The 11,872-nt window shown below is 32.7% G+C and overlaps 1 protein-coding gene and 1 non-coding gene across 2 annotated transcripts; both read right to left on the bottom strand.

The window, feature by feature from the left end:
• Positions 1-5,230: 5,230 nt before the first annotated feature.
• Positions 5,231-7,150, bottom strand: LOC104901711 (uncharacterized). The gene is made up of 2 exons (XR_007268958.2): positions 6,512-7,150; positions 5,231-5,529 (listed from the first exon to the last, which is right to left on the bottom strand). It is a non-coding gene; the product is annotated as an uncharacterized LOC104901711 (transcript).
• A 2,518-nt stretch (positions 7,151-9,668) lies between these two features.
• LOC109135786 (UPF0057 membrane protein At4g30650) lies at positions 9,669-11,872 on the bottom strand. Its single transcript, XM_019251354.3, has 2 exons — positions 11,702-11,872; positions 9,669-10,023 (listed from the first exon to the last, which is right to left on the bottom strand). Exons 1-2 carry the CDS (start codon positions 11,792-11,794, stop codon positions 9,889-9,891), a joined length of 228 nt encoding a protein of 75 aa, XP_019106899.1. The 5' UTR covers positions 11,795-11,872; the 3' UTR covers positions 9,669-9,888.

Raw genomic sequence — 11,872 nt, 5'->3', positions numbered from 1 at the left:
CAAGTTCAATCATGTCCAATAAGTTGAATCAGGTCCAATCAGGTTTAATAAGTTCCAATAAGTTCAGTTCAGATAAGGTCCAATAAGTTCAGTTCAGATAAGGTCCAATAAGTTCAGGGCCAATAAGTTGAATAGAACGCACCCTTAGTGTGCGTTCTGTTCAACTTAAAAAAATTAAGTTTCAGGTCCAATAAGTTCAGATAAGTTGCAATAAGGTCCAATAAGGGCAATAAGTTCCAATAAGGTCTAATAAGGTCCAATAAGTTCCAATCAGGTGCAATAAGTTCCAATTAGGTGCAATAAGTTCCAATCAGGTCTAATAAGGTCCAATAAGTTCCAATCAGGTCCAATAAGGTCCAAATAGTCAATATTTAATAAACATTTGTTTATTGTCCATTATTTTATTATTCATAATTTCATATCACTATTAGCTGATTATGTTATTATTAGAATTTTAATTAAAGTACCACAATGATTACATAGTATTATACTTGTATTAGTGTCTATTATTTTATTATTTATTTGTATTATGTCTATTATTTTATTATTCATATTACTATTAGCTGATTATGATATTATTAGAATTTTTTTTTTATTAAAGTACCACAATATATAGTATTATGCTTGTATTATTGTCTATTATTTGATTATTCATATCGCTATTAAATAATATTATAATCATGGTCAAATAATTAAGGTTAACAACAATAATAATAATTACAATATTTTGCAATTCGTCTTTAAATAACTAGAGATAACATGTTTTCGTGGTGAAAGTTATCTATTAAAACAAGACTATTAGATATATTAATAGTGAAAGTTATGTATATGCAAATATATAAATAGTAATTTTTTTGTTAAATTAATATCATAAGAGATAATTAATAATCATTATTTTTAAAGGACGAATTATAATAATTATTACTCCATAAAAAATTTTGAGGGGTAGTATTTACGTTAGTGGTAATATTTATGTTATTCATGGTCAATGTTTTTGTCTAATAAGGTCAAATAAGTTTCAATCAGGTCTAATAAGTTTCAATCAGGTCCAATAAGGTCTAATAAGTTTCAATCAGTGTCAATAAGGTCTAATAAGTTTCAATAAGGTCAATAAGGTCCAATAAGTTCCAATCAGGTTCAATCAGGTCCAATAAGTTGAATCAGTTCCAATAAGTTCAGTTCAGGTTCAATAAGTTCAGTTCAGATAAGGTCCAATAAGTTCAGGGCCAATAAGTTGAATAGAACGCACCCTTAATGTTCTAATTCGTTTTTGCTTTTTTATGACAATAATTCCAAAAAAACACAACAACTCCTCATGCAAGTACATAACAATAATCCCCTCAAAAAAAAAAAAGTACATAACAATAATTGATTTCTTAATTTTCGTGTCCAAAATGAAACGGGAACTATAAAATAGAACGGAGGAAATATATTATTATAAAATAATACTCAAAATTTAAGGAGGAAACTAAATTAAGTGGTCAGATTATGATACAAGACTTGCTCTTTTTGTATTCTGATTCAATTCATGAGTGTTGGGGAATTTAGAAGATAGAACAAACTTAAGCAACTACCACGAAACTTCAAAATGGCATGTACTTGTGAAAAAATTAAATGTCATTATTTGCACCTGACATGAAGTTTTAAGTATAAGAATAAAAAGTTATAGGGTTAGCTACAAAAGAAATCTGAATCTAACATGTACATAACACATTGAATCAAATAAATTATGAATAGATCTTATCAATAAATTTGATTATGCAATTATGAGTTTACTTCCTTTGTCATTTGTTTTTCTACTCATTTTCGAAGTATTTGTCAAGGAACAATCTTAGCCATGATATAAGGCATGTATTAGAAAAGCTATACATTTGCTTTGTTTTTTTTTTATCTTTTTCAATGATCTGACTAAAAATAATTATGATTTTGTCTTTATGTGTCACATGTACAATGTACCTTAATTTCAATGTTCATGGAGATATTTTAACAAAATTATTGCCAAAAATCACGCACTATACCTATTTCAACTTAAATCTTTTTAATAGTAAAGAAAAGGAACCCATCTAGACCTTATCTCCTATGATACACTCTTTTTTTTTTTATAGGTCGTATGATACACGCTTAGTTTAGTATTTGGGGGTTAGACACTTGAAAGTAAGGGGGAAGTTATGGGAAATCTTTATCTTGAAGTACTGCAATTGGAAGGATTCAACCTTGTGACCTTAAAAGGTTATACGCTGGAACCCCAACTAACTACACCAAACAAGCTTAATAGTTTTCAAACTTAAACTAGGAAGTTGGGCGTTTGGCTCATATTATGGTATGGGTTTGGAATCAGGAATGAAACCAAGGTGGTATGGGTTTGGAACTTGATACTTAATACCTTGTGTTTGGTTTCATTTTGGGAATGAAAAATCTTCTTTTATTTGATACCTAGAGGTAAGGTATGAGCCATACCCACCTCCCCCCATGGGTTTCTAAACCCCATACCTTATGGGTTTGAGGTATGGCTTTAAAATTTAGAAATAAGTTAAACAAACACTAGGTATGAGTTTTGTTCATTCCAAACCCATACCTCATACCTAAAACTAGTGAACCAAACAAATGGGTGTTTGGTTGTTTTGGAATGGAATGGAATGGTTTGGAAGTACGTACACTATTTAAACTAAATTCAAATAATTTGGGATATGGAAGCTAGCTCAAACTCACTAAGTTCATTATCCCCCTCAATACCCTAAATTTCGTACCTCTTGGATTGAGATCTCACACCTTCTTTCAATAGTGAAGTCTGAGACTATATCATGATTAAGCTAAATGATTGGACACTGTACAAGTTTTTGGATAAGAGATGGTTTAGATGGAATTTGGCATTTTTGAACCACGAACTGTTCGATTTCTATTTCGGTTGTAAGTGTAATCAACCTACTAGTAAAGATATAATAAAAAGAAATATTAGAAAAAGAACTCCAGTACAAAGATCATTAGTGCATAAACCAATTGTACCTTCGTATTCTAGAATTAACAAATTCGACTTTGCATTGCTCATAAAATTTTGGTCTTCTTTTTTATCTCCGGTTACTCGATAGTTTCCACAAGCACAAATTTCACTTTTTATAAGCCCAAAAATTCTTTCACAAATTAATCATCTTTTTCTGATCTATTGGTTTTTCCAATTTGTATGTATCCATGAAAATCTAATTCTCACAGGACCAACATTTTAGTTAGTTTTTTGAACCAAACACCTTTTAAATTCAAAACTAGTTATTAGCCTCAGACAATGCCCCGAATAAGGAAATTTCATTTATTAATATTTTACTTTCAAATAATAACACTAATTACAACTTGTTACTATATGATTTCTAATTTTTTATTGTACATGAATTACATAAACTAAAACTCCAATAAGGAGAGCGCCACATGATACATTTCCTTATTCAAAAACGTCTTTCGAAAGATTTATATATATAAACATTTTTTTACATGTCATAAACATTCATTTACTATATTGTTGTATATAAATCTACATTAATTACACATGTATTAAAGTGAAGAATTCAGCCGAGTATTATTATGCTGAACTACACTGCTAGTCTGCTACATTAAGTATTCCCTCGAAAGGAGGGTAGCCTAATGTTCTTTCCTTACCTTTATATGTCTAAAAAAAAAAAAAAGTCTGCTGCTACTCCATTTGGAAAGGGAAGCATTATTATTCTTTTTTTTTTTTTTTTTACATCAAGAAATCGTACATTAATTAAAGGAGGAATTACAGCCTAATGCTAATACAACTACATCCAAAACAAGCAAACAAACGTAAATAAGCTATAAGAGTTCTTATAATACATAGAAAACAAAACCAACAAAAACCGATAAAGGGCCGTATATGACAGAGGGCATCGCTGGTCAAAGCTTGTGATAGTGGAGGTAAAACTTGGATTGCTGATGAAAGTGGTGAGGGGAACGATTGTCGTTCATGATTCGAACAACAAACAACCAATGGCGAGCGTCGTACCTCGCCACATGAGCAATCCCAACAAACTGCTATTGTTTGGGATTCTGAGCTCATGATCTTGATTAGAGTCACGGTCCTATGTGACTCGATACTATCGGTCGAGAGTATTGCAGGTTTCTCCAATAGACGGTAGAAACTCTGTCGAGTGGGCGCGCTGAAAACCACCAGATACAACTGGTGTGTCGCCTGCAGATTTGATTTTGTCAAGGCAAAGGTCATAAAGATCAATGCCAAGCTAGAGAGAGAGCTAAATAAAGTGAGCTCTCGAACACTTCGCCGGTTTGCGAAACCGGAAAACAAAGATCCCAACCATGAAAAACGTGCATCACCCCTAAAATCACGCGCACAATCCATTTGATTAACCTGCAGCCACACCACAAATTCCAAAAAGACCACAAATTCTACTTTTTTGAAACCCCAAGACTTATGCAACCAACTGACTCTTAAACTCTTAACAAACAAACTGATAAACTTGAGAATATGAAACAACCTTACCAGGAACCCACTTAGGGTGACTAACAACCAAGGGGAAGGGGAAGGGGAAGGGGAAGGGGAGGCCCAACGCGGACTAAGGGGGAAGGGGATAGGGAGGCCCGACATGACATCGGGGGAGGGGATAGGGAGGCCCGACATAACAAAGGGGGGAGGGGATAGGGAGCCCCAACCGGAAAACCAGAACAGGGGGAACGGGAGGGGAGGCCCGGAGTTGACAGAACCCAACCCCAAATTCTACAGTGAACCAGCGCGACAATACAACAAAGGGAACACACCAACCTAGCGGCGACGACGGCGGGATGGGGACGAAAACAATACCAACGACGGGGAAGGTGAAAAACTAACACCGACAGGAGAAACACCGTGCCGGCAACGACGGGGATGGAACACCAGCTAGCCCAGAACTGCTACGACTACAGAAACCTTATAAAAGAGAAAAGAGACAAAAAAGAGAGGCGGGGTCGACTGTCGGCGTGAGGAGCCCGCGGTGGCTCACGCGACAGTCGAGCGCGCTATGATTTGGGTTGTGCGGCGAAGAGACCCTAGGGTTTGGAGGGAGGATATTTTTTTAGAGAGAGAGAAAGAGTTCCGGATTTTTATTCAATGAAGGCAAAAGTTGGAACATTTTTCATGATATTCCACTCAAAAGTCAAAAGCTACAACAGCACCACAAATCCACAATGATGACAACAACAGATGACAAATCTAATATATCTCAAAACCTCATACAGTGAAATGACATATTTTTATTAGTACAAAAGATTCTTTAGCAACTTTGGAAAACTTAAAAACAAAATACAGTAACATATAGAGATGAACAAAAACCACAAGTGACAACCATATCAAAAGGTGTCTTCTACAACGCTAGGAAGCAGGGTTGTTCCGTTCATCTACTGTGGAAGTTGACGGTAATTGCCCTCCGATTCGGCGTCGCGATTACTTTTTACCACGATGATATAGATTGCATAGATGATCCCAGGAATGTATCCCAGTATTGTCAACACCAAACATATCAAGAACTCCCACTGCAAGCAAAATTAACTCACTCTTATTATTTCAAGCACAATGATAAGACTATTTACTAGCTCTTTTGTATCAGATTAAGTCCAATTTTATTTCCTTGTGTAATTTTGCAAATTGTTGGACGTCTTTTTCTAATAAAGATAAAAAAAGGGATACACTTTGAATAATTGAATGTCAAAGTTTTTACTGCATATTTATACAGTGGTATCTTAAATATACAGTAGCATCAATCAATGTTACTCTTACACAAATCAAGTGTCTAGTCAAATACGGCCATTTAAGCGTTCGATTAGGCTATTTTGACAATTTTATACAAGAAAGTCAAGTTCTTAGTTTGAAAGGAAGTATCTAAATATCTTGTCGACAGCTCGACGCAACACGACAAACGATACTGAAGGAAAATGGAGGTGTCGAAGTAACATAAGTCGCAATTCTGATATAATTTTTGCTTGACGTATCAAGGAGATAAAACAGACTAGCACTTATGGCGTTTCATTGTCTTTCCAACAAATTTGCAAACATCCCACTATATAGAATATTCACCGGATCCTACCAATTAAATAAATTCTTCTAGACACTTATAAGTGCATACAAAAGGACCAAAACTATATATCAATCCTAAGTAATAATCGATATACATCTACAAAGTCTAACAGATACATAAAAATGAATCAGATCTAGCGATCTTAGTTCAGAATTCAAGTAAACACCAAAACATGTTTGAAATCAAGCAAAAAGTTAGTATATCACATCTAATAAGCATATGAACAATAAAATCATAAGGGGTTGTTTTTACATTAAAAGAATGGACGTAATCGATGTTAATTAACTTATCTGATAAAGTATTCGACGTAAAAAATATAAGACTTGGAATCAAATCCCGACTAGAACGTTAGTTCAATATACCAAAGATACATATTGCACGTATAAGCACAGACAAAATGACATAAGTGATTGTGGAAAACAGTGAAAATAAAAACTTACACTGCAACAACCATCACTCAAGCAGATACCAAGAGGAGGGAGGATGATGGCCAATAGAATTTCCCAGAAGATGTGGCAATTTCCAGATCCCATTTTTGATCCACCTGATATTTTTTTTGATTTTCTTTTTGTTTGTTTTTTTTTTTTGGTTTTTGTGTGGGGAAAAAAGATATTGGTTAGAGAAAATGCCAAGTGCTTTAATTTAAAGGGGAAGTGAAGAAAAGTCGGTACTAATTTGTAAGAGTGACCTACCACTACGGAGCTAAGTGATTAACCACTAAATAATTGACAGATAATTTGATTTTGAGATTTTCTGGGTTTTATTATTTATGGGCTTTTCCAATAAGAGGCCAAGGAATGTTGTGTTTAATTTGTAGGATTCTTAGCCATTAAGAAAAAAGATATGATTGTGAGGAGAGGTAATTAGATGTTGTAATAGATGACAAATGTTAAATAATTGGGTTTTTTTGTGGTACATAGAAGAAATATATTATTAATGAATTGGATTTGTAAAAGATAAATGCAGAATATGAACACATGACTTTTAGTCAAATAACTCATTTTAGTCCTATTTGGAGTATTATTGGTGGTGTGAATTGTGATTTTATCTGAGATTTTATGGGAAGCAATAGACAGAGGCACAGAACAAATACTATTTCTATCAACTTTTAAAAAAAAATATAGGTGGGTCATGTGATCTAGCATAGCAGTAACTACATCAGCTACTGAACACACGGGTTATAAGTCAATTTCTAAAATAATCTCAATACATGATTGTGAAATTTTAAATCACAAGTTAATATTCACCATGATGATTTTAGGACAAACTTCTTAAAATCTTCAATTTATAAGACAAAACATTTTCCGTGTAGTATGCACAATGCACGGAAAATTACTGTTATTTTTGGAAGCAATGTCGAAGAAAAAATATTTATATCAAAAATGACACTAATTCTGTCTGAATTCACTAAATTTCCTATCACATTTAAGAGATGATCGACAATTTTCTTTAATTAATGATTTGTTTTGCTATGACTATAAATAAAAGTCAAGGACAAACTTTGTCTCATGTAGAGCATGTATCTTCCGATATTGTTTTTAGCCATGGACAATTTTATGTTGTTGTTTCCAGAATTACGAGTAAAAAAGGTCTCAAGATCCTTCTGTTTGATAAAAAACATTGTTTGCGTGTAAATACACCAAATGTAGTTAACAAGGAAGTGTTCGCAAACACATAAATTGATTTAAAATTTTCATTTGTAATTTTTGTTCATCACCACTCATACTTTATGTTTTATGATTTTGTGTAATATGAGATTAAGTCAATGTTATTATATAACTTTCTTTGAATAAGTAATAAAGCAATAAATACTCTCGTGCATTATACACGAGTCTTAATACTAGTTAAGGTCAGTACTTGAGTATAACTAAAGATAGTTGGGACTTTATTGGCTTTGATTAAAATAGTCCAAATTTACACCATGTGGAAATGTTGTCGTTGGAGACTCTAGGGCGGAAGATGGTGCACTTTCACTTGTAATAAATGGCTAACAATATTTAAACTATTGCCTTGTTCATTTGTAATAGTCCATGTGCGTTGTGCTTTGCAGCAATGTTATCAAAATCGCGATTTGAATCCCGATTAGCAACATTGATTGGATCTTTTAAAGAATCGCAATCTCATAAGATCGACTTAACACTGACAGTTATAGCTGATATAGTTAATGTCAACAGTGATATGTGGATGATGTAAACTTTGGTTATGATGATTGATTATCATATTTTTATTCCAATTTGTAAGAATCTGATTAGGATTCCTTTGTATCACTAGTTTAGTAGTATTAACGTTTTATATTTGTTTTATTTTAGACGATTGTTATTGTATGTTTGGGTTTTTAGATTACGAAATATCAACTATTTTATAGATGAATAACAAGTTTTTAGCGTTATTTAATTCAAATACAGAGGTACAAGCAAATTGGCTAGAATCAAGTTAATTTTTCAAAATATGATCTTATGATCCTACTATCTAATCATGCTAGGCTCTCACGATCCAAAGTAGGATCACGATTCTGACAACAGTATTTGCACATGATCGTGATTTTCCTATGAATGAACCGAGCATGATGAGGTTGACTGCCATTTCGTTTTGTGATGTTGTCTAGATGGGTCTTATTGCTCCATTTTGTGTCGACCTCTGTTTAGTTAATTATTAGACATTTATACAAAAGCGTTAAACAAGACTCTATTTGATTCAATCTCCTTCACGAGTTGGATATTTATGATTTGTATGATCCAATTATAAGGGTTTTAAGAAATATATTACTGTGATTGAGTTTGTTTAGAACTCTTTCCTTCTCTTTTTAGGACATTTTCCATATCATTTTCAAATTTTTATTATTTTGCATATGTTTCTTAGCTTGGTGAGTTTATTGCTTTGTATAAATATTTTTGCATACTTTGAGTCGTGCTATTATTGACATTAAGCTCATCAAAAGTCCCTAATAGAAGTCCAATACTTCACACCAAAACTTTCTACCAAAATTAAGCTTGAACAACTTCTTGTAATCTTATACTTCACATTTTCATTTTACCTATGTAATCTTATGCTATGTTCAGTTCACCTTATTTTTGCTTATTTCAGATCTAATCAGATCAGATCAGATCAGATCAGAAAAAATAAGTTCAGATCAGATCAGTTCAGATCATGCTTATATTTAAAAATCATTATATCTTTCATTACATATTAGTAAAAATTATAATAATTAAATATTGATAAAGTATTTATTGAGACGAATCAAACAAGACCCCACATGACTATATTTTTTCTTATATATTGAGAAAAATCTAAAAGATAAGATCTTGTAATCAGATCAGTTCAGATCAGATCAGATAAAAAAAAATAAGTTCAGATCAGATCAGATAAGTTCAGATCAGAAAATTTCAGGTGAACTAAACATAGCCTTAGCAAGGTGAGTTTATTAGTTTTGTCATCATTTAAGACTACACCAAATTCTTTGTTAACCCACTTTTAAAAAAATTGAAGTTTTCCAAGTTTCTATCTTTAAAGAACCATTCCAATTTCCAAGAACTCCATGCACACTCTTGAAACAATAATTTGAGAGGATGTGGGGGGTTGATGAGATCAAGACAAAAGTTGAACAATATTCAGTATCATTTAACTCAAACCCTAAAATGGGACAAAAAGGACAACATATTTTTACCATCTCTCAAAACCTCAAGAGTTTTAATACACTGAGATAACATATTTGAACACAATTCAAGATTTGTTGAGAATTTTCTTTGAAGAAAAAAAAAATACAGTTAAAAACACGAGTAAAAACCACAAAATGGTGGGAAGAGGCCGGGGTATTTGTCTACTGAGGAAGTGCGCTGTAATTGCCCTCCGAGTCGGTGTTGCTTTCATTCTTCCCCACGATGATATACAAAGCATAGATGATCCCAGGGATGTATCCCAGTAATGTCAACAACAAACATATCAAGAACTCAGTCTGCAATATAATGTCACAAATGGAAATTAAATTTGAGATAGGATGATAAATAATTTTCACTAGTTAGATGTTTATGAGTTCTAAGCTTTTTGTGGTTAATTAGAAAAGTTTTTTTATATATAAAAAGTACGAAAAAGGAGAATTACGAGACCATTAACACGAGGAGAACTCCTAATGCAACTTTTACAAGGATGTGGCCTGGCTTAAAGTAGAATTATTACAATTGTCAACGGAAAAAAAGAATCAACTAGGTATCTCTTGGTTAATTAGAGAATAAACTTTTCTAGGATAGTTAGCCTTGGTCTAATTACAAGAGACATCTACTCTAATACATATCAAGCAAGGTTTGGTCTAATGGTAAAAGTTTGATCTCATGACTTGAAGGTCGTAGAATGAAACCCTACTAGGCTAGGGGATCTTTGAGGGCGAGGTTTTCCTTACCATCTCCCTCCCTCCCAAGGATTCTGATGACATGCAAACCTAACTAGTTAAACTTAAACAAGGTGCCAATTCAATAGGATCTTTTATCTTACCTAGTTAAACAAAATCTACTCTAATATATTATACACCCCTCAATTTTTAAGGGGTGCAATAACAAAGAGATTAGAATGATATCTAATAAGTAAATTAGAAGAAAGACTCTTAGTAAAAATATCAATAACCTGCAACTATTTAGGCACGTGCCTAGCCTTAAAAGGGTTCAAGTTCAATAAAGGGTACAATGTAGATATTTATTTGAAAGAAAATAATGCTGATCTTTAAAACTAAAAATAAGGTACAACATAAATTTTAAATTTTGTCCAGAAAGGCTCAGAATTTTTTATATCATCAATGACTAGTCATAATCAGTAATCAGTATGAAAACTTCCTATAAAAAATAGTACTCCTAATAAAAAAAAAGGAAATATGAACAAAAACTTCCTATTACTAGAGTCTTGACAACAAAGGAAGCTAAAATTTAGTGTTTGTTTAGTTGACGTAAAAAATAATGTAAGGAAATTTTTCTATAAAGTAAAAAAACTTTTTAAGTTGACCAAAATACAAACGAAGGAATCAACTTGTCTAATCCTTCTAATTAGGGACTCGTTTGATTATCGTTGGAACTTAATTTTCATGGGAAATCTTATTTTATGGGAAGTAAATTTCCTTGTTTATCTCCTAGGAAGTGGCTTTGGGTGTTTGGTCGAGCATAAGAATTTCTAATTGACACAAAAATCTCTAATCAATAAGAGGGGGTTGGTGATTAATTTCCCACACTTCATTGTAATTTCCATTTCCTCGAAAATTCTATTTTCCATAAATTCTCTATTTCCTGCATATCAAACAACTACTCTGTTTTGTACTTTCTAAAAAAAACCAAATTTAAGTGAGATTTGAGGTGAACCAAACGACCTCTACATATATAAAACTCCAGGTGAATTTTTTAACTTCACATACTTACCAAACAACCTAATCTACTTAAAACGAAATTAGATTGATAAATATTGAACTTCCTAAGTGGCAAAGTGTACATTATCAAATGAAATAAGTATAATAAAAAAAAGTTTCAAAATTAGCTTAGCCAGTAAAGATTTTGGGCGTGAATGTGATTATGTAAAACTTAGTATCATTATTCATTAGTTTAAGAGAGAAAGAGATAGAGGGTGAAAGAGAAGATATCGAGAAGAAAGATAATTACGGTGCAACAGCCCGCTCTGAGGCAAACACCAAGAGGAGGGAGGATAATAGCCAATAGAATTTCCACGAAGATGTTGCACCTCTCACTTGCCATTTTTTGTTCCACCTGATCTTTTTGTTGTGATATTTGTTTGGGTGGATGAGGGAATGAGATTTAATTTTTATAACAAAT

This window comes from Beta vulgaris, chromosome 8, assembly GCF_026745355.1.
Source record: "Beta vulgaris subsp. vulgaris cultivar EL10 chromosome 8, EL10.2, whole genome shotgun sequence".
In the NCBI taxonomy this organism is placed as follows: Eukaryota; Viridiplantae; Streptophyta; class Magnoliopsida; order Caryophyllales; family Amaranthaceae; genus Beta; species Beta vulgaris.
The sequence above is the reverse complement of the archived record's forward strand: the minus strand, read 5'-3'. Positions and strand labels throughout refer to the sequence as shown.